Source organism: Globicephala melas, chromosome 1 (assembly GCF_963455315.2).
Source record: "Globicephala melas chromosome 1, mGloMel1.2, whole genome shotgun sequence".
Lineage (NCBI taxonomy): Eukaryota > Metazoa > Chordata > Mammalia > Artiodactyla > Delphinidae > Globicephala > Globicephala melas.
The window spans coordinates 165,326,889-165,353,789 of record NC_083314.1 but is presented as its reverse complement, the minus strand read 5'-3'; the positions used below and the strand labels follow the sequence as shown (position 1 = coordinate 165,353,789).

At 37.4% G+C, this 26,901-nt stretch overlaps 1 protein-coding gene across 18 annotated transcripts in view; it reads left to right on the top strand.

Annotated features, from left to right (window-relative positions):
* The window catches only part of EPB41 (erythrocyte membrane protein band 4.1), a 205,453-nt gene that overhangs the window by 121,734 nt on the left and 56,818 nt on the right, over nt 1-26,901 (top strand). For 12 of the 18 annotated variants that reach the window (XM_070045642.1, XM_070045635.1, XM_070045634.1 and 9 more), the window contains 4 exons: nt 1,728-1,825; nt 4,228-4,400; nt 23,295-23,503; nt 26,808-26,864. In XM_070045642.1, the coding sequence (XP_069901743.1) occupies nt 1,728-1,825; nt 4,228-4,400; nt 23,295-23,503; nt 26,808-26,864 (537 nt within the window). The remainder of the gene's footprint in view (nt 1-1,727; nt 1,826-4,227; nt 4,401-23,294; nt 23,504-26,807; nt 26,865-26,901) is intronic. The other 6 variants (XM_030872047.2, XM_070045636.1, XM_060309015.1 and 3 more) reach the window with 3 other exon arrangements.

Below are 26,901 nucleotides of genomic sequence, written 5' to 3'. Positions count from 1 at the left end.
GAGATGACAGAGGTAAAAGCTCTGAACAGGAAAGCATCGTACTAATGTAAAGAGGCTTTTTTGTGTATATATCACCATCTGCTGGTGAAAAATGGCTCATTATTTGAACATGGAAATACTGAATGTGCAAGCCTTAAAATTTAGGATAAGGATTATCATTGAAGCATTTATTTATACCATAGTTATTTACCTGTGCCTAGCAAAAGTCAAAGAATTTCAAATCCAAGAGTCATTCAGTCAATAAATATTTATTGATGGCTTTCTTTGTGTGAGACACTATTCTAGGGGCTAGGAACAGTAAATATCAATAGAAGAGTCCATCCCTCAACAAGCTTTTTTTTTTTTAACATCTTTATTGGAGTATAATTGCTTTACAATGGTGTGTTAGTTTCTGCTTTATAACAAAGTGAATCAGCTATACACATATACATATATCCCCATATCTCCTCCCTCTTGTGTCTCCCTCCCTCCCACCCTCCCTATCCCACCCCTCTACATGGTCACAAAGCACCGAGCCTATCTCCCTGTGCTATGTGGCTGCTTCCCACTAGCTATTTTACATTTGGTAGTATATATAAGTCCATGCCACTCTCTCACCTCGTCCCAGCTTCCCCTTCCCCTTCCCTGTGTCCTCAAGTCCATTCCTCAACAGTCTTACAATTTAATGTGGGAAAGCAGAAAAGAAAAAAAAAATATATATATATGATAATGGGAAGTCTTTGGTTTCTTTAAACGTTAACTATATAATATATATAGTTATATATATTATATATAATATATACTAAAAATGCAAAATTCTTACTTAAGAAAGCAATAAAGTACAACAGTAGGATTTTGAGAAGTGTATATAGTATAGAAGTGTATATAGGATTTTGAGAAGTGAGTATAGTATTGTGACTACAACAGATGATTCAGAAGTAGCGTGGTGTAGTGGCAACCATGAAATTCTGGTTCTGCCACTTAATAGCTGTGAGACTAAGCAGGTGACTTCTCTGACCTCAGTTTCTTCATGTATAAAAATACAGATGATACTGTCTGATCATAGTGTTATTGGCAATAATAGGCACTAGAAGTAAATGTCAGTGTCCTTTCCATCTTATAAAGTATGCTTAAGGCAGAAAAAAAGAGGCAAGAGACTAGCAGGACAGTGTTTCCAGTAGCCCTGGCAGGATGTGGTTTACTTCAGTCAAAGAAGTATCTAGATAAACTAATGATCAATCAAAGAAAAAAAAAGGCATTTAATAATTCAATAATCTGGTTTGAGCCACAATCTTTAGTTCCTATTACTAAAAACGATTGCATAATAATATTCATTGATTGGAGGAATCATCTGCTATCCTATTCCCTGATTATTGAGTAGTCTAGTATCCTAAATGCAGACAGTAACTATTGTTGGACAATTGTCTGGACAATCAAAATGTGACTTAATTGTGTCTCAGAATAATATACAGTGTATATGTGTGTGTGTGTGTGTGTTTCTGAACAAAATAACATGTGTAAATGATATAAGATGCATTCCCTGGCTTCCTTGCTGTGGAAAAAACCACTCTCAGTGAGTAAATTTCTTTTGGTAAGTAGGAAAAAATTTCAAATGATATTTTATGTCCTTAGACTAGTAACTTTCTTTTTATTCACAATGATCTCTTCTGCAGCACCATATTTCTCTGGTCCTGTATCACTGTAGTTGAATAATACTTTATGTTCCGTGTTTGCTTGTGTATTTATAGCAAGAACAGTATGAAAGTACCATCGGATTCAAACTTCCCAGTTACCGAGCAGCTAAGAAATTATGGAAAGTCTGTGTAGAGCATCACACGTTTTTCAGGTATTGTCCTCACTTAAGTATTTTTCAAGGATAAATTATTTATGCATGCTTCTATTTTAAACCTGCTATTGAAATTTCCTTCTTTGCATGGCTGGCTGTCTTTTATTTAGCTCAGGTGAGATCATCTTAAGCAAGATAAAATGAGTCTAGTTCTCCTTCTTTGGGTTGAAAAACACTGTCTTAACATTCCCAGAGCACCTTTCTGTGTATGGTAGAAGGATGAGGGAAATGAGAAATAGGAACCTGTGTTTACTAGAGGCTCTGTGATTGCCCTAACTGGAGCTAAAACCAGTCCTGTCAGGAAGAGGTACCCTGACTTAGCTCCACATGGAATTTCTCTAAGGAGTGCTTAACTACCTTCTGTGGGGCTCTTATACTGGAAGGTTAAAGACGTGAAGCTGATGGTTATTTTGGTTCTAATCAACCCCAGAAAGGGAGCACAGAGAACTATCTTTGCAGCACAGTTGTATCAGATAGAAGACAGAAGAAAGTTTCATCTCCTTTGCTTTTCAAGAGGACATATAATTAACCTCTTGTGTTCATTTACCAAGCATTTTCTGTGTGCTTACCCTTTGTATAGGCACTGTACTAGGCATTGGGAATATATCACTAGATAGTTCTAGCCCCTGTCCTGATGGAACATAAAATCTAGCAGACAAATAATTACTTCTGTTGAAAGGAGAGCCAGCTAGTTGTCAGTTTGCCTTTTTAAGAAAATATCTTTATTATAGAAAATTGCATGTATAGCACAATGAAGAGAATAGTATAATGAACTCCTCTGGTCCCAAACTCCACCTTCAACAATTATCACCCCAAGGTCAATCTTGCTTTATCTATATCCCCACTCACTCCTTCCTACTACTTCTCAGATTATTTTGAAGCAAATCCTAGACTTCATGCCATGTTGTTCATAAATAAACTTGACTCTTTATGAATGGCTCTCAAGAGAGAGAACCACGATAACTTTTTCTTCTATTTGTAATTTCATATCATACTTAGCACTAAAGAACACTGGACAGAAAGACAAGTCAGGGAAAATAACATTTCAGTTCTCATTTCAAATAAAACATGAGGCTACACCTTATATTTGATTAAAGAATCTTAATTATTGGCATTAAGATATTTCTTTATGTTTTCATCATCTTCTTTAAAACCAAGAAAATAGAGTTTTAAAAGAGGGTGAGGAAGAGTAAAAAGAGGGTTTTTTCCCTTTTCTTTTAATTGAAGTATAGTTGATTTACAATGTTGTGTTTGTTTCAGGTGTACACCAAAGTGATTCAGTTATACATATATATATTTTCAGATTCTTTTCCCTTATAAGTGATTACAAAATATTGAGTATAGTTCCCTGTACTATATAATAGGTCTTTGTTGTTATCTGTTTTATATACAGCAGTATGTATATGTTAATCTCAAACTCCTAATTTTTCCCTCCCCCCAAAAAAAGAGTTATTTTGAATGTTTAATATCTATGTATAGGTTTCAGCTGCAGCCAATGCATTTACTTGTAGGATAGCATATTTAAATCCATTGCATCAAAATAAGAGGATATATTAACATGTAATTCTTCATTACATAAAAGAAAGCATTTGCTGAATTAAACTACCCCAAAGAGAAAAAAATACTCTCTTTTTGGTAGTATTTGATGTAGCAATTTATGCATTTATTCAGCAAATATTTATTGAATGCCAGATTCATGCCAGGCACTATGCCCGAAGTGAAAACACAAAATGAATAAGTCATAGTCTTTATTCTTTACCCAAAGAGAGCTCACAGTCTCATAGTGGAGACCAGCACATAAACAGATTGTTTCAATTCAGTGTAGTAAATGCCATGACAAAAGAGAGCACAGGGTACTGCTTAGAAAGGATGGGGTTCCTAACTGAGTTGAAAATACACCAAATATCCTATTAAATAGGATTTAATAGGCATTGAATACCAGGCATTGAGTTTGGAGTGCATTTGACAAAATTATTATTCTAGGAGAGGGGAAAAGAGCTCTGGGCTTGAATTCTATGACTGCCCAACTTCTTAACAGCTATGACCTTAAGCAAGTAACCTTCTTTGAGGTTCAGTTTCTTTTATCTATAAAATGATGAAAATATTACAGGGGTATAGTGAAAATAGTACAGTGCTATAAAAGCATTTTGAAAACCATAAGACCCTACCTATAGAGATATAAGATTATATCATTAATATAAGCCACAAATAAATTATACATATTGTTTTGAGAAATGACAGAATTAAAATAATGATTGCTTGATTGGAAATTTGTCTTAGTAACTATAAGGAAGCTGTGAGAATTGTGAAACTTTTTAATACTTGATTTTGTCTTTAATCTCACAACCTCATTAGAGTGAGATGATGTATATAATATATGATTATCATGTTTTTCCCCCCAGACTGACATCTACAGACACCATTCCTAAAAGCAAATTTCTTGCCCTGGGATCCAAATTTCGATACAGTGGCCGAACTCAGGCTCAGACCAGGCAAGCTAGTGCTCTGATTGACAGGCCTGCCCCACACTTTGAGCGTACAGCAAGCAAACGGGCATCCCGAAGCCTTGATGGAGGTTTGTATTGAATATTAATGATTTCTTGTTATCCTAACTCTTTAGAGAGAGATAAAGGAAGAATGGTTATCAGATGTGGTCGGGTACATTCAAACTAAGTGCAGTTATCTATAAGAGAATCAAATTAAAGAGTCTCAGTGATAAAACGAAATGGATCTCACTAATTGTCGAATTTAGTGGAATCATCTTAAGAAAAGGAGAACAGAGGTTCAGAGAGAGTAGTAACTAGATCAAGGTCCCACTGCTGGGAAGTGGTGGATTGAACACCACTAGAATTGGAATTAGAATTCAGAATCTCTACCACAGGGTGACACCTAATGTAGTATACTGAGCTAAACCCCTCTTGAACATTTTTAAATAGTTATTTTTCAAGTAGAAAAGAGGGAAGGGGTCTGCGTCACTAGCGCAATCACTGAAAAAGTTTAGATCATTTGTCATGTGTCAATTATAGACCAAAAAAACAATCCTATTACTGGAGTGTCCAAATTTTGTTTAAATAAAAGAGGGAGGAAATAAATAAGTTTCATAATTGTATATACTGACAGAAGATCTGTTTCAGTTTTTCTAAGTTTAGTCTCAAGGATTTGAGAGCATTAGCATTACTGAAATGACGTAAAAAGCCACAATCAGTTCTTTTTTTTTTTGGCCCTGCCACGTGGCTTGCAGGATCTTAGTTCCCCTACCGGGGATTGAACCCGGGCGCCAGCAGTGAAAGCACCGAGTCCTAACCGGATCACCAGGGGATTCCCAAGCCATATTCAGTTCTTTATGCAGCTAGAAAGAGGTGGCAAATAAATAAAAGTTCAGAAGGCAGTAACCAAAATAGAGTATTGCTGATTGCAGCTCTATACTATCTATTGTAAAAGCAAGGTGCATGTTACAGTAGTTACAGGCTTCGGTTCTGGAGTCGGACCTGGTTCCAATCTCAACCACTGCATTTATGATCTATCTTCTTGGGTGAGTTACTTACTCAGTGTCTCAGTTTTCTCATTCATAAAATGGGTATGATGATAATATAATATTACCTCAAAGAATTTTCATGAGAAAATAAATGAGATGATATGCTTGGCACAATGGCTGGCACTTAATGTGACCCCAAAATATTAGCTGTTATTAAAATATTGTTAATATTCTAGCCGCAGCATTATTATTTTGTTTTGTATCATCCAGAACTATGCTGCCGTATTCTGGTTTGTTGCATTATGGGAGCATATATCAGAAATACCTAGCTCACTTTAAAGGGATCAGGAATGGGTCAGCCACACTTGGAAAAGAAATCACCTAAGCAGTAGAACTTTTGTGCTTCCGTACCACGAGTCATGCTTCTTTCTTTCTGATGTTTCTCTACAAGGCAGATTGTAGGCTTTGTTTATTTACTCTTCAGCACAACACTAGGAATTAAGCTCAGAGATTAAATAACTTTTCTTAAGATATGATAGCTGGTGGATTGGAGTATAGGTTGGTTTAACTCCAAAATCCATGTTCTGCCAGATCCATACTTATTTACTGATTTGTTCAACTATTTTAAACTTCTGTGTGTCAGGTATTGTTCTAGTTATTGGGGATACAGCTGTGAACATACAGACATGGTTCTGCCCTCATGGGGCTTACATTCTATGGGTAGAAACAGAAATAAAATGAAACAAGTTCAGGTAGTGATAAGTGCTATAAAGAAAATAAAACACTAATGGGATGGAGAGTGTCTGTGGATGGGGAGATTGGGGAGCTGTTTCAAATTGAGTGGTCCACTCTAAATTTAGAAGGTTCCTCTGAGGAGCTTCATTTGAACTGAAACCTGAATTATGAGAAGGAGCCAGCCATCCCCGAATTTAGGGGGATAAACATTCTTGAAAAGGGAGTATCAAGTACAAAGACCTGTAGGTAGATGTGAGTTTGGCATGTGTCTAGATCAGTGCTGTCCCATAGAACTTTCCATGCTGATGAAAATTTTCTATTTTGTGATGTCCAGTTTGGTAGCCAGTAGCCATATGTGGCCATATGAACTTGAAATGTGACTGTGAAACTGAGGAACTCAATTTTAACTAAACCTAAATAGTCACACATGGCTAGTACAAAGATCTACTCCACTACAGGGGTAGTAAAGGAGAAGCTTGGTGAAGTCTGTTGCAGGATCTGAGTGAGAGATGACAACAGCTTGGACTTGAGTATTGGCGTTAAAGACAGTGAAAACTGGTCAGGGATACAATACAGAAGTAGCGCTGACAGAATTACTGGTAAATTAAGTGTTGGAGATGGTAAGGAAAAGAAAATCAAGGTTTATTCCTAGGCTTGATCATTTACTACAATGGGAAAGTCTGAGAGAGGAGCAGAGTTTGGGGATGTAGGAAATCAAGACTTCTCTTTTGGACATGTTAAGTTTGAGGTATGATCACTCAATCCTCATATCTGCCATATTCATATAACAACCTCAGGCATCGCTTTCTTGTCCGGTAAATCACCCTACCTCCAGTTCATCTTTGTTTTGGGGAGTTATTATTCTTATTATTTTATCCCCATTTTTCAGTGAGAAAACTAAGGCTGGAAAGTTTAAGCAATCTGTTCAAGATCTCACAGCTAGTAAGTTCCAAAGCTTGAACAAAAACTCACGTCTGTCTGATACCATATGGCTTCTTCCACTAAATGAAATTTCATTGTTATATAGATACTATGCCTGATGTAGCTTTTCTTTCTAATAGCAAAAATAACCAACAATTCAAGGGTTAGTGAGCTTTGGTACTTTGAACAAATTAGAAATTATTTATTTATTTTCTAACATCTTTATTGGAGTATAACTGCTTCACAATGGTGTGTTAGTTTCTGCTGTATAACAAAGTGAATCAGCTGTACATATACATATATCCCCATATCTCCTCCCTCTTGCGTCTCCCCCCCACCCTCCCTAATGCACACCTCTAGGTGGTCACACAGCACCGAGCTGATCTACCTGTGCTATGCGGCTGCTTCCCACTAGCTATCTATTTTACGTTTGGTAGTGTATATGTGTCCCTGCTACTCTCTCACTTCATCCCAGCTTACCCTTCCCCCTCCCCGTGTCCTCAAGTCCATTCTTTACGTCTCTGTCTTTATTCCTGTCCTACCCCTATGTTCTTCAGAACTGTTTTTTCTTTTTTAGATACCATATATATGTGTTAGCATACGGTATTTGTTTTTCTCTTTCTGACTTACTTCACTCTGTATGACAGACTCTAGGTCCATCCACCTCACTACAAATAACTCAATTTCGTTTCTTTTTATGGCTGAGGAAAGCTTTACTTATAAAGATGCTTCTGTTACTTGTAGAAATAACATGTTGACTGTCTCTATTTTTCTAGCTGTAGAAACCTCACAGTTCAATTCAAGATTTTTTTTTTTTTTTTTTTTTTTGCGGTATGCAGGCCTCTCACTGCTGTGGCCTCTCCCGCTGTGGAGCACAGGCTCCGGACGCGCAGGCCCAGCGGCCATGGCTCACGGGCCCAGCCGCTCCGCGGCATGTGGGATCTTCCCGGACCGGGGCACGAACCCGTGTCCCCTGCATCGGCAGGCGGACTCTCAACCACTGCGCCACCAGGGAAGCCCTCAATTCAAGATTTTAAAAAACCTTGATGTCTCTGTCTAATTGACTAATATTGGCCAGTTATATTAAATTATACACTGTGTTCCTGGCGGGAAATCTCCAAAAATTTGTCTTCAAATGTTGTAGCAATGTTTGAGTTTCCAAAACTAAAGCATGTAAAACAATTCTAAAGGAAGACAGTCAGAGCTTTGGTGGCTTTACCGTTAGTATCACAGTTTTGGGAGCTTAGAAAAAGTTTTTGTTTTTTTCTTTTTTTAAGGTTTGTGGCAACCCTTCGTGGAGCTAGTCTATTGGCGCCATTTTCCCAACAGCATTTGCTTACTTAGTGTCTGTGTCACATTTTTTTTTAAATTTAATTTAATTTTTTTATACAGTAGGTCCTTATTAGTCATCAATTTTATACACATCGGTGTACACATGTCAATCCCAATTGCTGAATTCATCCCACCACGACCCCCACCCCCCCGCACCTTTCCCCCCTTGGTGTCCATACGTTTGTTCTCTACATCTGTGTCTCTATTTCTGCCCTGCAAACCGGTTCATCTGTACCATTTTTCTAGGTTCTACATATATGCATTAATATACGATATTTGTTTTTCTCCTTCTGACTTACTTCACTCTGTATGACAGTCTCTAGATCCATCCATGTCTCTACAAATGACCCAATTTCATTCCTTTTTGTGGCTGAGTAATATTCCATTGTATATATGCACCACATCTTTTTTTTTTTTTTTTATGCGGTACGCGGTCCTCTCACTGTTGTGGCCTCTCCCGTTGTGGAGCGCAGGCCCAGCGGCCATGGCTCACAGGCCCAGCCGCTCCGTGGCATGTGGGATCCTCCCAGACTGGAGCACAAACCCATGTCCCTTGCATCGGCAGGTGGACTCTCAACCACTGCGCCACCAGGGAAGCCCCTACCACATCTTCTTTATCCATTCGTCTGTCAATGGGAATTTAGGTTGCTTCCATGACCTGGCGATTGTAAATAGTGCTGCAATGAACAGTGGGGTGCATGTGTCTTTTTGAATTATGGTTTTCTCTGGGTATATGCCCAGTAGTGGGATTGCTGGATCATATGGTAATTCTATTTTTAGTTCTTTAAGGAACCTCCATAGTGGCTGTATCAATTTACATTCCCACCAACAGTGCAAGAGGGTTCCCTTTTCTCCACACTCTCTCCAGCATTTGTTGTTTGTAGATTTTCTGATGATGCCCATTCTAACTGGTGTGAGGTGATACCTCATTGTAGTTTTGATTTGTATTTCTCTAATAATTAGAGATGTTGAGCAGCTTTTCATGTGCTTCTTGGCCATCTGTATGTCTTCTTTGGAGAAATGTCTATTTAGGTCTTCTGCACATTTTTGGATTGGGTTGTTTGTTTTTTTAATATTGAGCTGCATGAGCTGTTTATATATTTTTGAGATTAATCCTTTGTCCGTTGATTCGTTTGCAAATATTTTCTCCTGTTCTGAGGGCTGTCTTTTCGTCTTGTTTATGGTTTCCTTTGCTGTGCAAAAGCTTTTAAGTTTCATTGTGTCCCATTTGTTTATTTTTGTTTTTATTTCCATTACTCTAGGAGGTGGATCAAAAACGACCTTGCTGTGATTTATGTCAGAGAGTGTTCTTCCTATGTTTTCCTCTAAGAATTTTATAGTGCCCGGTCTTACATTTAGGTCTCTAATTAATCCATTTTGAGTTTCTCTTTGTGTATGGTGTTAGGGAGTGTTCTAATTTCATTCTTTTACATGTAGCTGTCCAGTTTTCCCAGCACCACTTATTGAAGAGACTGTCTTTTTTCCACTGTATAGCCTTGCCTCCTTTGTCATAGATTGGTTGACCATAGGTGCATGGGTTTATCTCTGGGCTTTCTATCCTATTCCATTGATCTGTGTTTCTGTTTTTATGCCAGTACCGTATTGTCTTGATTACTGTAGCTTTATAGTATAGTCTGAAGTGAGGGAGTCTGATTCCTCCAGCTTCGTTTTTTCCCCTCAAGACTGCTTGGGCTATTTGGGGTCTTTTGTGTCTCCATACAAATTTTAAGATTTTTTGTTCTAGTTCCATAAAAAATGCTATTGGTAATTTGATAGGGATTGCATTGAATCTGTAGGGTGCTTTGGGTAGTATAGTCATTTTCACAATATTGATTCTTCCAATCCAAGAATGTGGTATATCTCTCCATCTGTTGGTATCATCTTTAATTTCTTTCATCAGTGTCTTATAGTTTTCTGCATACAGGTCTTTTTGTCTCCCTAGGTAGGTTTATTCCTAGGTATTTTATTCATTTCGTTGCAATGGTAAATGGGAGTGTTTCCTTAATTTCTCTTTCAGATTTTTCAACATTAGTGTATAGGAATGCAAGAGATTTCTGTGCATTAATTTTGTATCCTGCAACTTTACCAAATTCATTGATTAGCTCTAGTAGTTTTCTGCTGGCATCTTTAGGATTCTCTATGTATAGTATCATATCATCTGCAAACAGTGACAGTTTTACTTCTTCTCTTCCAATTTGTATTCCTTTTATTTCTCTTTCTTCTCTGATTGCCGTGGCTAGGACCTCCAAAACTATGTTGAGTAATAGTGGTGAGAGTGGACATCCTTGTCTTGTTCCTGATCTTAAAGGAAATGCTTTCAGTTTTTCACCATTGAGAATGATATTTGCTGTGGGTTTGTTGTATATGGCCTTTTTTATGTTGAGGTAGGTTCCCTTTATGCCCACTTTCTGGAGAGTTTTTTATTGTAAATGGGTGTGGAATTTTGTCTAAAGCTTTTTCTGCATCTATTGAGATGACCATATGGTTTTTATTTTTCAATTTGTTACTATGGTGTATCACATTGATTGATTTGCATATAGAATCCTTGCATCCCTGAGATAAATCCCACTTGATCATGGTGTGTGATCCTTTTAATGTGTTGTTGGATTCTGTTTGCTAGTATTTTGTTGAGGATTTTTGCATTTATATTCATCAGTGATATTGGTCTGTAATTTTCTTTTTTTGTAGTATCTTTGGTTTTGGTATTAGGGTGATGGTGGCCTCATAGAATGAGTTTGGAAGTGTTCCTCCACAATTTTTTGGAAGAGTCTGAGAAGGATGGGTGTTAGCTCTTCTCTAAATGTTTGATAGAATTCACCTGTGAAGCTATCTGGTCCTGGACTTTTGTTTGTTGGAAGATTTTTAATCACAGTTTCAATTTCATTACTTGTGATTGGTCTGTTCATATTTTCTATTTCTTCCTGGTTCAGTCTGGGAAGGTTATGCCTTTCTAAGAATTTGTCCATTTCTTCCAGGTTGTCCATTTTATTGGCATAGAGTTGCTTGTAGTAGTCTCTTAGGATGCTTTGTACTTCTGCGGTGTCTGTTGTAACTTCTCCTTTTTCACTTCTGATTTTATTGATTTGAGTCCTCTCCCTCTTTTTCTTGATGAGTCTGGCTAATGGTTTATCAATTTTGTTTATCTTCTGAAAGAAGCAGCTTTTAGTTTTATTGATCTTTGCTATTGTTTTCTTTGTTTCTATTTCATTTGTTCCTTCAGGTGTAAGGTTAGATTATTTATTTGAGATTTTTCTTGTTTCTTGAGGTAGGCTTGTATAGCTATAAACTTCCTTCTTAGAACTGCTTTTGCTGCATCCCATAGGTTTTGGATCGTCGTGTTTTCATTGTCATTTGTCTCTAGGAATTTTTTGATTTCCTCTTTGATTTCTTCAGTGATCTCTTGGTTATTTAGCAAAGTATTGTTTAGCCTCAATGTGTTTGTGTTATTTACGTTTTTTTCCCAGTAATTCATTTCTAATCTCACAGCATTGTGGTCAGAAAAGATGCTTGATATGATTTCAATTTTCTTCAATTTACTGAGGCTTGATTTGTGACCCAAGATGTGGTCTATCCTGGAGAATGTTCCGTGCACACCTGAGAAGAAAGTGTAATCTGTTTTTGGATGGAATGTCCTATAAATATCAATTAAATCTATCTAGTCTATTGTATCATTTAAAGCTTCTGTTTCCCTATTGATTTTCATTTTGGATGATCTGTCTATTGGTGTAAGTGAGGTGTTTAAGTCCCCCACTATTATTGTGTTACTGTCGATTTCCTCTTTTATAGCTGTTAGCAGTTGCCTTTTGTATTGAGGTGCTCCTGTGTTGGGTGCATATATATTTATAATTGTTATATCTTCTTCTTGGATTGATCCCCTGATCATTATGTAGTGTCCTTCCTTGTCTCTTGTAACATTCTTTATTTTAAAGTCTATTTTATCTGATATGAGTATTGCTACTCCAGCTTTCTTTTGATTTCCATTTGCATGGAATATCTTTATCCATCCCCTCACTTTCAGTCTGAATGTGTCCCTAGGTCTGAAGTGGGTCTCTTATAGACAGCATATATATGGGTCTTGTGTTTGTATCCATTCAGCAAGCCTGTGTCTTTTGGTTGGAGCATTTAATCCATTCATGTTTAAGGTAATTATCGATATGTATGTTCCTATGACCATTTTCTTAATTGTTTTGGGTTTGTTTTTGTAGGTCCTTTTCTTCTCTCTTGTTTCCCACTTAGAGAAGTTCCTTTAGCATTTGTTGTAGAGCTGGTTTGGTGGTGCTGAATTCTCTTAGCTTTTGCTTGTCTGTAAAGCATTTGATTTCTCCATCGAATCTGAATGAGATCCTTGCCAGGTAGAGTAATCTTGGTTGTAGGTTCTTCCCTTTCATCACTTTAAGTATATCATGCCACTCCCTTCTGGCTTGTAGAGTTTCTGTTGAGAAATCAGCTGTTAATCGTATGGGAGTTCCTGTGTATGCTATTTGTCATTTTTCCCCTGCTGCTTTTAATAATTTTTCTTTGTCTTTAATATTTGCCAATTTGATTACTGTGTGTCTCGGCGTGTTTCTCCTTGGGTTTATCCTGTGTGGGACTCTCTGCACTTCCTGGACTTGGGTGGCTATTTCCTTTCCCAAGTTAGGGACGTTTTCAACTATAATCTCTTGAAATATTTTCTGGTACTTTCTCTCTCTTCTCCTTCTGGGACCCCTATAATGTGAATATTGTTGCATTTAATGTTGTCCCAGAGGTCTCTTAGGCTGTCTTCATTTCTTTTCATTCTTTTTTCTTTATTCTGTTCCGCAGCAGTGAATTCCACCATTCTTTCTTCCAGGTCATTTATGTGTTCTTCTGCCTCAGTTATTCTGCTATTGATTCCTTCTAGTGTAGTGTTCTTTTCAGTTATTGTATTGTTCATCTCTGTTTGTTTGTTCTTTAATTCTTCTAGGTCTTTGTTAAACATTTCTTGCATCTTCTCGATCTTTGCCTCCATTCTTTTTCCAAGGTCCTGGATCATGTTCACTATCATTCTTCTGAATTCTTTTTCTGGAATGTTGCCTATCTCCACTTCATTTAGTTGTTTCTCTGGGGTTTTATCTTGTTCCTTCATCTGGAACATAGCCCTCTGCCTTTTCATCTTGTCTATCTTTCTGTGAATGTGGTTTTTGTTCCACAGGCTGCAGGATTGTAGTTCTTCTTGCTTCTGCTGTCTGCCCTCTCAGAAAAAGAATTTTGAAATAATTTATTCCAGCCATCTTATTTTATAGAAGTAGAGTGTGAAACTTAAAAAAGTAATTTGTCCAAAGTTAACCTGGTTTTGTACTGCAAATTTAAGACAGAATTCACATTTTCTGATATCCAGATCAATCCCTTTTTCCTTGATTTATTCCATGATGCCTTCTTCCTATCTCTACAGTTTGAAAACTTTTTAAAGATGCATGATCTTAAGTGGTGTTGGTCTTGATAATTACCACAGTACTTGCTGCATTGTAAGTGCTTAACAAATAAATTTTGAAAATAAGATGATTATTTTTCTTATTTAGTTGAATGTGAGCACAATTTTTATGTTCCACACTTCCTATGTGATATTTTAAGTGCATTAGAATTTCCTGTTACAACTCTTGTCCCTCTGTTTAATTTCTCTGCTCGGAAGAAAAGTACTTAAAAAAAAAAATCTTCACTCAAATCCTGATGACTAATGAAGCTGAGTACCTTTCCATAGTTTATAGGCTATTTGCATATAATTATTTCTGAAGTGCCTATTCGGATCTTTTGCTCATATTTTTATTGAGTTGTCTGTCTTATTAATGTGTAGGGGTTCTTTATATATTCTTGTCTCACTCCCAGTCTTAGGGAGAAAGCATCAGTATTTCATCATTAAATGTGATGTTTGCTTTGGGTTTTATGTAGCTACCTCTTATCAGATAAGGAAATATCTAAGAGTTTTTATCATGAATGAATGGTGACTTTTACCAAGTGTTTTCACTTCATTGGTGGATATAATATGATTTTCTCCTTTTTTGAAAAAAAATTTAACTATTTATTTTTGGCCGTGTTGGGTCTTTGTTGCTTCGCGCAGGCTTTCTCTAGTTGCCGCAAGCAGGAGCTACTCTTTGTTGCGGTGCATGGGCTTCTCATTGTGGTTGCTTCTCTTGTTGCAGAGCATGGGCTCTAGGCACGCGGGCTTCAGTAGTTTTGACACGTGGGCTCACGTTGTGGCTTGCGGGCTCTAGAGTGCAGGCTCAATAGTTGTGGCGCATGGGCTTAGTTGCTCCGTGGCATGTGGGATCTTCCCGGACCACGGCTCGAACCTGTGGCCCCTGCATTGGCAGGCGGATTCTTAACCACTGTGCCACCAGGGAAGTCCTATTTTTCTCCTTTCTTATGTTACGTGGTGGATTACATTGATTGACTTTCCATTGTTAAGCCTTCTTGGCATTCATGAAGTAGACTCAATTTGATCATAATATACTTTTCTTATGTCATTTTAGGCTTTTTGCAATGATTTTCATGAGAGAGAAAGGCCTGTAATTTTCCTTTCTTGTAATGTTGTCAGGTTTTAATATCAAGTTTATGCTGGCCTCATTAAATAAATTTGAGAAGGATTCCCTCTTTTTCTGTTCTCTGGAAGAGTTTTATGTAAGATTGGTATTATTTCTTCCTTAATGTTTGGAAGAATTCACCTATAAAGCCAGTTGATTCTAAAGATCCCTTTGTGAGAGGGTTCTTTACTTACAGAGTCAACGCCTTTATTAGAAAGGACTATTAAGATGTTCTAGTTCTTGGTAATTGTGTTTTTCTAGGAAATGTCCATTCCATCTAAAATTTCAAATTTATTGCCATAAAATTGTGTATCTTTTTAATATCTATAAGATCTCTAGTACTTTTATGTTCCTGATATTGGTAATTTGTGAACCTACTGGCCCCCCTTTTCTTTTTAAGAGTCTTGCTACAGATCTATTAATTTTATTACTCTTTCCAAAGAACCAACTTTTGGTTTTGTTTTCTTCATATATATATATATATATATAATTTTTTTTTTTTATTTTGCGGTACGCGGACCTCTCACTGTCGCGGCCTCTCCCATTGCAGAGCACAGGCTCTGGACGCGCAGGCTCAGCGGCCATGGCTCAGGGGCCCAGCCGCTCCGCGGCACGTGGGATCCTCCCGGACCGGGGTACAAACCCGTGTCCCCTGCATCAGCAGGCGGACTCTCAACCACTGCGCCACCAGGGAAGCCCTCTTCTTATATATTTTTAATTTAATTTATGCCAGCTAGTATCTTTATTATTTTCCTTTTCCTTTTATTGAACTGTTCTTTTTCTAATTTCTTAAAAGGATACCCATTGATGTTTCTTTTTTTTTTTTTTTTTTTTTGTGGTACGCGGGACTCTCACTGTTGTGGCCTCTCCCGTTGTGGAGCACAGGCTCCGGACGCGCAGGCTCAGCGGCCATGACTCACGGGCCCAGCCGCTCCGCGGCATGTGGGATCTTCCCGGACCGGGGCACGAACCCGTGTCGCCTACATCGGCAGGCAGACTCTCAACCACTGCACCACCGGGGAAGACCCCCATTGATGTTTCTTATTTCTTAACAACCTGACCTTAGAATTCAAGCGATTTGCCTAAGGTCACATAGTTAGTCAGTGACAGAGCTAGAAGTAGAATCTAGAACTGTTCTCCCAGTGCTGCGTTTTTTTATTCTTCACCATGATGACTTCTTTTTTTGTAGAAGAAGGAGAATGAAAGATGTCACTAGTCAGTATTCATTGAGCACTTAGTATGTTCCAGACACTGTTCTAAACATTTTACATATATTATCTTTTAATCATCTGAGTTGCATATAAACTGAGTAGGACAAATCTTTTGTAGTTCTGTTTTTAAGTGTCTTTTTTTTTTCTCTGTGTGCTGTCTTCTCAGTATAAGAACTGGAAACATTTCTATGGAAGCTGTTTTTCCCTCCTTTTCCTAGATCCTTTTCCATTCTTCTTAAAAGAGAGACTTTCCCCTATTAGTTCTCCCTCTTTTATTTTTTTTTTAATGAATATAGTCCTCTAAGCTAGAGATGGTGTATTAGGGAAACTTTAATAAGAAATGCTTTATAAGGGGCCTCATTTTAATGACCATTCCCTTTCTCTTTTCTATCTGGTGCTCAAAGCATCTGCTTCACCAGCTGAAGAACTAAAACTGGTTCCAATCCTAGTTCATACGATAAGAGGGGGAAGTCACAAGGATAAGCTAATAATGACGGCAGGGATTTTTCAGTTTATATTTTTGTTGCACTTTTTGCTTTTCAAACCATTTCCATATATTCCTCTTTGGTACCAACAACCTAGCAGACAAGAAACATTTAGGAATTCTTGTTTTACTCATGAGGAAACCGGGGTACAAGAAAAGTTATATAACTTCCTAGGATCACACAACCAAGCTGTTCATCCGTCCAGTGAGTAGTGGTTGCAGTGATTCTTGCCAGGGGAATACATCCATATCATCTTTGGAGCTTTAAAACAAAACACATACCTAGGCCTCACTCTTAGATACCACATCTGTCTGTGGTGGAACTGAGCATCAGCTGGGTTTTTTGTTTGTTTTTCAAGATCCGTAGATGATTCATGTGGGCCCTCTGATAATGGGATCACTGATCCACTGCATACCCATTGTACCTATACCGTACTAGCAGAAATTGTGCTAGTAAGTAACAGAGCTAGAACTAGAATTTAAGACTCCTTTTACACAATGGGATGGTTTTGAGTTTTACACTTCTCTGCTCTAATAAATAACTAAGTTTCTGTTGTTGTCAGATAAGAGCAACATAATACTGGAGTTAATTGGTCCACAAGATGATCACAACCAGCATTCTTCCTTGCCTAGACCTTCAATAATGGGAAATAATTGAATTTTTAAAGTTCAGTGTTCTCTATCTATGTATCAAAATCTTTTAATAGTTAACAAATGAATTCATAAAACTGAAAAACCAAAACATCTTAAAAAGTAACCATTACCTCCAACACTGAATATACTAAAAAGCATTGAATTATATAGTCTAAATGGGTGTGTTTTATGGCTCAATAGAGCTGTTTAAAAAGACAAGAACCAGTCAACTACCATGATTCTCTGGGGTGATCCATAGTTTTTATAGCCTTCTAATGGAGAAAAGGAAAGAAATTTGCCTCTCTCCATAGCTGCTAGGTGATATGTTTCACTTGAACTGCATTTCAATGTGTGCATTATTAGTTTTTGCCCAACATACTCTTGAAATAATATTAACCCATAAAAAATACAAAGGCTTAGGTATGACATTAAAAGTTATTATATGTAGGATTTATAAAGTGATTTTATATCCACTGAGTATACCAACCATCCTGTAGAGTTCATATCTTCCACATTTTACAAATGATGCAACTTTCTGCCTCTGTTTCTAACTGCCGGTTTCTACACCTATACCTACTTTCCCACATATAGTACAGATTTCCAGGGCTAGAAATGCTGAAGACTTAAATTATTTGGCTCTGCAATATTAGTACTGGATTAAAACCAAATGCAAGTGGCAAAATAACACATGGTGAAAGCATGGGCTATGTTTCTATGATGCCAGGCAGAAACGAATTAATTCTTTGAGAGGAGGTGTGAATACACATGTATAATGATACTTTAACACAACTGTGAGCAAAATATTTTGTCACATTCCCCTGTGTTGTTAGATTTGGTCTGCCATCTGCCATTCTTGCGCTGACTGGCTTAGAGCACTCATGAGTAGCAGGGACTTGCAAGAGGCTACAGAGTGTTCATTGAAAGATAAGGTAGATCCTCGAGGGGGATGGGGGGCAGAAGGATTGGGAGTTTGGGATTAGCAGATACAGTCTAGTATATATAGGATGGATAAACAACAAAGTCCTACTGTATAGCATAGGGAACTATATTCAATATCCTGTGATAAACCATAATGGAAAATAATATGAAAAAGAATATATATATGGCTGAATCACTTTGCTATACAGCAGAAATTAACACAACATTGTAAATAAACTATACTTCAATAAAATATTTTAAAAAAGAAAAAAAAAGGAAAGATAAAGTAGATCCTTGTGTTTCTGTTGCTTTTCCTGTGTATCCTCTGAGGAGTTATTTCTTTCATTGGACATCATTACAGAATGTCAAGCATTTTTTTCTTGGTGTTGTGTATATGAAGTAGTTGTGAATTTCAATTTTTAATCTGTTCTGATTCATGGAATTCCTTTGTATGACCTAATTTTTACTGCTTATACATATAAATTTATCAGGAAAATTTAAGTTCAGAATACTCAGTTTAAGAAGGCAGGAAAAGACTCAACATTGTGAAAATGACTATACTATCCAAAGCAATCTACAGATTCAGTGCAATCCTTATCAAACTACCACTGGCATTTTTCACAGAACTAGAACAAAAAATTTCACAATTTGTATGGAAAGACAAAAGACCCAGAATAGCCAAAGCAATCTTGAGAAAGAAAAACGGAGCTGGAGGAATCAGGCTCCCTGACTTCAGACTATAGTACAAAGCTACAGTAATCAAGACAGTATGGTACTGGCACAGAAACAGAAATATAGATCAATGGAACAGGATAGAAAGCTCAGAGATAAAACCACGCACATATGGTCACCTTTTCTTTGATAAAGGAGGCAAGAATATACAGTGGAGAAAAGACAGCCTCTTCAATAAGTGGTGCTGGAAAAACCAGACAGCTACATGTAAAAGAATGAAATTAGAATGCTCCCTAACACCATACACAGAAATAAACTCAAAATGGATTAAAGACCTAAATGTAAGGGCAGACACTATAAAACTCTTAGAGGAAAACATAGGCAGAACCCTCTATGACATAAATCACAGCAAGATCCTTTTTGACCCACCTGCTAGAGAAATGGAAATAAAAACAAAAATAAACAAATGGGACATAATGAAACTTAAAAGCTTTTGCACAGCAAAGGAAACCATAAACAAGACGAAAAGACAACCCTCAGAATGGGAGAAAATATTTACAAATGAAGCAACTGACAAAGGATTAATCTCCAAAATTTACAAGCAGCTCATGCAGCTCAGTATCAAAAAAACAAACAACCCAATCCAAAAATGTGCAGAAGACCTAAATAGACATTTCTCCAAAGAAGATATACAGATTGCCAACAAACACAGGAAAGAATGCTCAACATCATTAATCATTAGAGAAATGCAAATCAAAACTACAATGAGATATCATCTCACACCAGTCAGAATGGGCATCATCAAAAAATCTAGAAACAATAAATGCTGGAGAGGGTGTGGAGAAAAGGGAACCCCCTTGCACTGTTGGTGGGAATGTAAATTGATAAGCCACTATGGAGAACAGTATGGAGGTTCCTTAAAAAACTAAAAATAGAACTACCAAACGACCCAGCAATCCCACTACTGGGCATATACCCTGAGAAAACCATAATTCAAAAAGAGTCATGTACTACAATGTTCATTGCAGCTCTATTTACAGTAGCCAAGACATGGAAGCAACCTAAGTGTCCATCAACAGATGAATAGATAAAGAAGATGTGGCACATATATACAATAGAATATTACTCGGCCATAAAAAGAAATGAAGTTGAGTTATTTGTAGTGAGGTGGATGGACCTAGAGTCTGTCATACAGAGTGAAGTCAGTCAGAAAGAGAAAAACAAATACCGTAAGCTAACACATATATATGGAATCTAAAAAAAAAAAAAAATGTCATGAAGAACCTAGGGGCAAGACAGGAATAAAGACGCAGACCTACTAGAGAATGGACTTGAGGATACGGGGAGGGAGGGGGAAGGGTAAGCTGGGACAAAGTGAGAGAGTGGCATGGACATATATACACTACCAAACGTAAAATAGATAGCTGGTGGGAAGCAGCCGCATAGCACAGGTAGATCAGCTCGGTACTTTGTGACCACCTAGAGGGGTGGCATAGGGAGGGTGGAAGGGAGGGAGACGCAAGAGGGAAGAGATATGGGGATATATGTATATGTATAACTGACTCACTTTGTTACAAAGCAGAAACTAATACACCATTGTAAAGCAATTATACTCCAATAAAGATGTTAAAAAAAAAAGGCAGGAAAGTGTGTAATAAAAATCATAAAGATTTCCATGTAAGATAATTAAAATTTAAAAGTCTCAGCACATGAAGGATAATGATCTGTTATCAGAAATATTAAATCATGTGGAAACACACTACATACCTAGACTTTGCCAGGTAAGTGAGGTCTTACTACGAAGTATGTGGATGTTTTCTTTTAGTTCCTGAAAGAATGAAGATAAAAATCATAAAAAGGGTATGAGTGATTGTTTTTAAGTGAGTGATCTGAAACTTAGATGCCCAGTAATCCAAACCAAAACAACTCTTAACTCTGTGAAAAGATAAAGCTTTTGTCATAAGCTTATATTGTATATTCCCTCTAAAACAGTCTGTATAGTCTATATACAGTCTTTGCCCTAAATCAGGGTTTCTTAACCTAGCAACCTTGTCCTATACACACTAGAGCCAGTACCCCCTCCTACTTCACTCCTCAGTTGTGACAACCAAAAATGTCTCCAGACATTGCCAGATGTTCTCTGCGGTGTCAAAATCAACCCTGGTTTAGAACTGCTGCCCTAAAATATTAGAGAATAGGAACAATAATGCAAATTGATAAGACTCTGGAAGAGGATAGGGTAGAACTCAAAGGGTTGTTTTGGTTTTTTTAAGGACTAAAGGCCAAAGGTTTTGAATTTTATTTCATTTTTTTAATTAATATTTTTGGAGTATAGTTGATTACAATGTTGTGTTAGTTTCTGCTGTGTAGCAAAGTGAATCAATTATACATAATCATATATCCACTCTTTTTTAGATTCTTTTCCCATATAGGTCATTATAGAGTATTGAGTAAAGTTCCCTGTGCTATCCAGTAGGTTCTTATTAGTTATCTGTTTTATATGTAGTAGTGTGTATATGCCAATCCTAATCTCCCAATTTATCCCTCCCCGTCCCTTTCCTCCTTGGTAACCATAAATTTGTTTTCTACATTTGTGACTCAATTTCTGTTTTGTAAATAAGTTCATTTGTACCATTTTTTTAGATTCCACATATAAGTTATATCCTATGATATTTGTCTTTCTCTGTTTGACTTCACTCAGTACAACAATCACTAGGTCCATTGATGTTGCTGCAAATGGCATTATTTTGTTCTTTTTTATGGCTGAGTAATATTCCACTGTATATATGTACCACATCTTCTTTATCTGTTCATCCGTCAATGGACACTTAGGTTGCCTCCATGTCCTGGCTATTGTAAATAGTGCTGCAGTGAACATTGGGGTGCATGTGTCTTTTCAAATTATGGTTTTCTCCAGATATATGCCCAGGAATGGGATTGTTGGATCATATGGTAGCTCTATTTTTAGTTTTTTAAGGAACCTCCATACTGTTCTGTATGTTAGTGGCTGTACCAATTTACATTGCCACCAACAGTGTAGGAGGGTTCCCTTTTCTCTACACCCTTTCCAACATTTATTGTTTGTAGTGTTTTTTTTTTTTTGCGGTACGCGGGCCTCTCACTGTTGTGACTTCTCCCCTTGCGGAGCACAGGCTCCAGATGCGCGGGCTCAGCGGCCATGGCTCACGGGCCCAGCTGCTCCGCGGTATGTGGGATCTTCCCGGACCAGGGCACGAACCCGCGTCTCCTGCATCGGCAGGCGGACTCTCAACCACTGCGCCACCAGGAAAGCCCTGTAGATTTTTTTGATGATGGCCGTTCTGACCAGTGTGAGGTAATACCTCATTGTAGTTTTTTTTTGTTTGTTTGTTTGTTTTGTGGTATGTGGGCCTCTCACTGTTGTGGCCTCTCCCGTTGCGGAGCACAGGCTCCGGACGCGCAGGCTCAGCGGCCATGGCTCACGGGCCCAGCCGCTCCGCGGCATGTGGGATCTTCCCGGACCGGGCCATGAACCCGCGTCCCCTGCATCGAAAGGCGGACTCTCAACCACTGCGCCACCAGGGAAGCCCGAGTTGTTTGGGGTTTTTTTGATATTGAGCTGCATGAACTTTTATATATTTTAGAAATTAATCCCTCGTCAGTCACTTTGTTTGCAAATATTTTCTCGCATTCTGTGGGTTGTCTTTTCATTTTGTTTATAGTTTCCTTTGCTGTGCAAAAGCTTTTAAGTTTCATTACGTCCCATTTGTTTATTTTTGTTTTTATTTTCATTAGGAGGTGGATCAAAAAAGATCTTGTTGCAATTTATGTCAGAGAGTGTTCTGCAAATGGATTAAATGCCCCAACCAAAGGACATAGAATGGCTGAATGGATTGAATTTTATTTTTTAATCAAACAATTAAAAAGGAAAGTGTCTGATTCAAAGATTTGCCCTTAAGCTTAAAGAAGCATCAAAATATGTACATGTCTTATAAGAAGATTCCTTTATCAAGCTATTTTGTAATCATTCTGAGGAGGCTTAGCAGAAGAAATCAGACTTAATCCTTTTTCCTAGAATATATTTTTAGGTTCCTGAAACCACCTATAAATAAATGGATCTTTATTTCAAAAGGCCTTCATAGAAGAAATCAGACTTAATTAACCCATTTTTTCCTTCATAGACTACCTTGCAGGTTCTTGAAACTAATAGATTACAAGGTTAAACAATCTTGCCAACTTTTTAATAAAATGAGTTTTCCATTTTTTTTTTCATATATTTCTGTGTCCACGTCCACCCACCTCCCGCCTCCTGTCCCACCCTTTATGGAACATTATCGTCAGGACATTTTAGCTTTTCTGTTAGGGTAATTTTAGCTTTCTTTTTGCCATTATTGCCATCAGTTACCTGCCAGAGCACTAATAATTTATTTTTTACCTTCTGTATGGTAGCCCACTGGACACTGTACCACTCGTATGTGTCCTGGAGTCACAGTTATTTCACCGGGTGGCTGTGAAGTAGTACAGTGACTCTTGCCTTCACTTATCCTTCACTTGTGCCTTTTTCACGTAGCAGCAGCCGTTGATTCAGCAGACCGAAGTCCTCGGCCCACCTCTGCACCGGCCATTGCTCAGAGTCAGGCCGCAGAAGGCAGCGTCCCAGGTGCACCTGTTAAAAAAGCAGTGGTTTCTAAAACACCGAAGGAAACAGTGCAGGTTGAAGTGAAAAAGGAAGAAGTCCCACCTGAGCAACCTGAGCCAGAGCTCACAGAAGTGTGGAAGGTATGTCATAAGCCCAGATGTCTAGCTAATTCACTTTTTGGTTCAGAGGTGTTGACTCCTTGACCAGGAAGATTCTCAAAGCACTGTTTTTTTGTCGGATCCTAACAAAGTTATTTCTTCCTCACTCTTTCGGAAAGAAGATATCTCCCATTAACCTGTAAAATATTTTCATAGAATTATGTCATGAAGTAGTTGTAAGCTATCCCAGTTTTCTGGTGACCTACAGCTTTACCCAACTTAAATCTTAAAAAATGAGTCTGTAAAACACACCAGAACTGTGATCATCTGTTTTTAAAAATAATTTTTACTCATCCAGAAGGAATTTCCACATTCCTTTTTAAGAGTAAGCTCTGCTAGTATGAGTAAAATATAATTTGATTTCCTAAAATGGATATATGTGTAACATACCCAAAGAATATCCAGATATTATATAAAGCACATCTATATGGTTGTTCAAATCTTAAGAAACTTTACAAAAAGGGGAAGATCCATTATGTAGGGGAGGTTATGCTACTGGGTTGTTTACAGTTCTGAGTTGATTGTACCCACAGTCACGGAACTTTGTTGAAACATCACCAATTTAATTAGTAGATTTCCCAGGAGTAACAGTATCTGGACTGATCTTTTATATGTTGATAAGCTTTTTAAAATACATTTAAACAGTGATGGAGTTGAGCTGTCAGTTCAGATTTATTGAAGTAAATACGAGTCTCACTGTTGACAACAGGAATTAATAGAAGCAGTCTTTATAAGAAAAATTACATTTTTATATGTCTGTTAAGGAGTTTAAAACCATATAAGACCTTGGTAAGTGCTCTCCCCTTGGCAGATGGATTAATCCTGTTCTTTTGGAGCCAGTTCAATATCTAGTTTACCTATGGAGCAGTGGCCAATCTGGCTCTGTTTTGACTGTATTAAAAAAAAAAAAAACTATTCAATATGACATATAGTTTTTATGGTCCTTTGAGACCAACTTGAATCCAGAGTGAATGGTAGGTGTTTGCATTTTTGTATCTAGCCAAATGTGCATGACATTGACCACCAGGTTCAGTATCAACAATGCCTTTTTAATGTTAGACTACTTCAGTTTTTAATGTTAGGGTAGCTCACCTGGCACTTTTGACTGTCCTTCCATTTGTGATACTAACTGAAAAGTGTTAGATTACTGGAATTGGCAAGGGAATCTTTTTGGTGGCTAAGATTCTTTTGGCTTTCTACTAACTTATTTGTTCTTTTGCCTGTGTGACAGACATAAGTATCTTCAAGAATAGGTTCCCTTTGCTCTTGGGACCTCAGCAGAGTGGAGAGATCACTTCCTGTTATATGCTCACCATTTAAGTGCCAGTTGGGGGTCTTCTTGCCAGTTAATTCTATATAAATAAATTTTGAGATACTTGTATTGAGATCAGACTGAAAGCCACCTCTGATAACCTTCTGTTACTGTAATAGTAGTGACGGAGTTAAGGGTGACTCTGAGTTGATTTTATTTGTAGCAGTTAGAAAATAATTATGGAATTTGCCTGAAGCTGTATTTACTATATAAAGCAGCCTTGTAATTGTGGAAATCTCATTGCCTAACACTAAGTTGGTGCCCGATAGAGATAGCTTTTTGGCATCTTGAGTCATTTGACAAGACCTACTTTGCAGGTGTGGAGATAGTACCTTTCCTCATGTACATCTTTATCTCCATTGATATTCTCTGTAGGAGCTTAAATAGAACTACTGTTGCTACTTGGTCTCCATTCTTAGATTGAAGTAGAGGCTCTCAATTTCTTGCTGTTGGATTGCTAAGGACCCAAAGCAAGAAGTCATCATTCATTGAAACAAGTAATTTAAGCTTTACGGAATAATTGAAAACTTCCATTTGCTAAGCATTCACAACTCTATGAAGATATTATCTCCATTTTATCAATAAAAGACTTAAAACTCAGGTGAAATAACTTGTTAATGGCAACACAGCAATAATCTCAGAATAATCCCAGTTATTTCTACTGAGATTCAGAGTAGAAATAACCCAAATTGTTAATTACCCCAGTAGTTAAAAGGACTGTAGCCAGATGTGCTTATGATTTGACAGTGTCACAAAGGTTGGTATCATCTTATGTTCTTTACATTCAGTCCTAGAGAAAACAGCACAATGACATTATATTCTGAGGTAATGCTCCCAAGTGTGATTAAAAAGAATGTGTCAAGGGAATTCCCTGGAGGTCCAGTGGTTATGACTATGTGCTTTCACTGCTGAGGGCCCAGGTTTGATCCCTGGTTGGGGACCTAGGATCCCGCAAGCTGCACAGCGGCCAGAAAAAGAAAAAAAGAAAGAAAGAGTACATCAAAACCACAGATTAATGAGGTTCTGTAAAGAACGTAATGATACAGGGTGATTGATTTGACGCTTAATAAAAACATTTTTCTCATTTTGATATATCCAGTGCTTTAGGCATTGATCACTCTTGGTTTTTAAATTTATGCTTACTCCATTTTGGGTATATAAAATGACTGCTGCTAAAGGTATTTCAGAGCCAGGCAGGAGGCCTTAGTTATTCTCTTCCTGTTCTTAAGGATGAATCTTTTCCATCCACCGAACACATGGGCTCCAACTCCCTGGAGAGGAGATTACAGTGTGTTGAATGTTGCAGCTGAGCCCTGTGTGTGCTTATTTATAAATCAGCCTTGGAAGTAATTGCATGCATCAGTAACAATTTGGATTGAGTTTATTTTGATGTGTTGTTGTCTAATAAACTCAAGGGTTAAACTTGCCTCCTTAAATATATTGATCAACTAACAAAATTTTTTGTATTTACTTGCTTGGTGTCATATGTGGTTTATTTTATGTGTGCTCTAAACTGTAAAGATGTTCTTTTTGTTTCTGTCATGTATGTCATACATTGGTATCTTCATTTGTAAATTTGTTTTTATGTTATTTAAGATACTTCTACATCATTTTTAAAAAGCAAAACAAAAACATATGACTTTTTAAAGTCTAAATTATTATTTTTAATAAGTACTTTTTAATCAATAAGTATAAATATGTTCTCTTCATGAATAGAATAATTACCTTAATTTTCTTTTTTGATCCTTTGGTTGTCCATATTACCTCTTCAGCTTTGAGAATGTGATGGTGAACTAACAGATTGTTCTTGAGAGCAGTGTCCTTGCCTGTAATACCCCCGTAAGACTGCATCATGATGATTACATATCAGCTTATTTCACAAGCAGCCTAAAGATGCAGCTGATTTGGAAATGACGCTATTCATAGAAACCTACTAACCTGAAATGTTTTTACCACTTTATTTCTTAAATGTAGGTGGAAAAAACCCACATCGAGGTCACAGTACCCACCTCAAATGGTGACCAAATACAGGTTTGTGCCAATAGGCCACTTATTCCTTTTCCCTCCC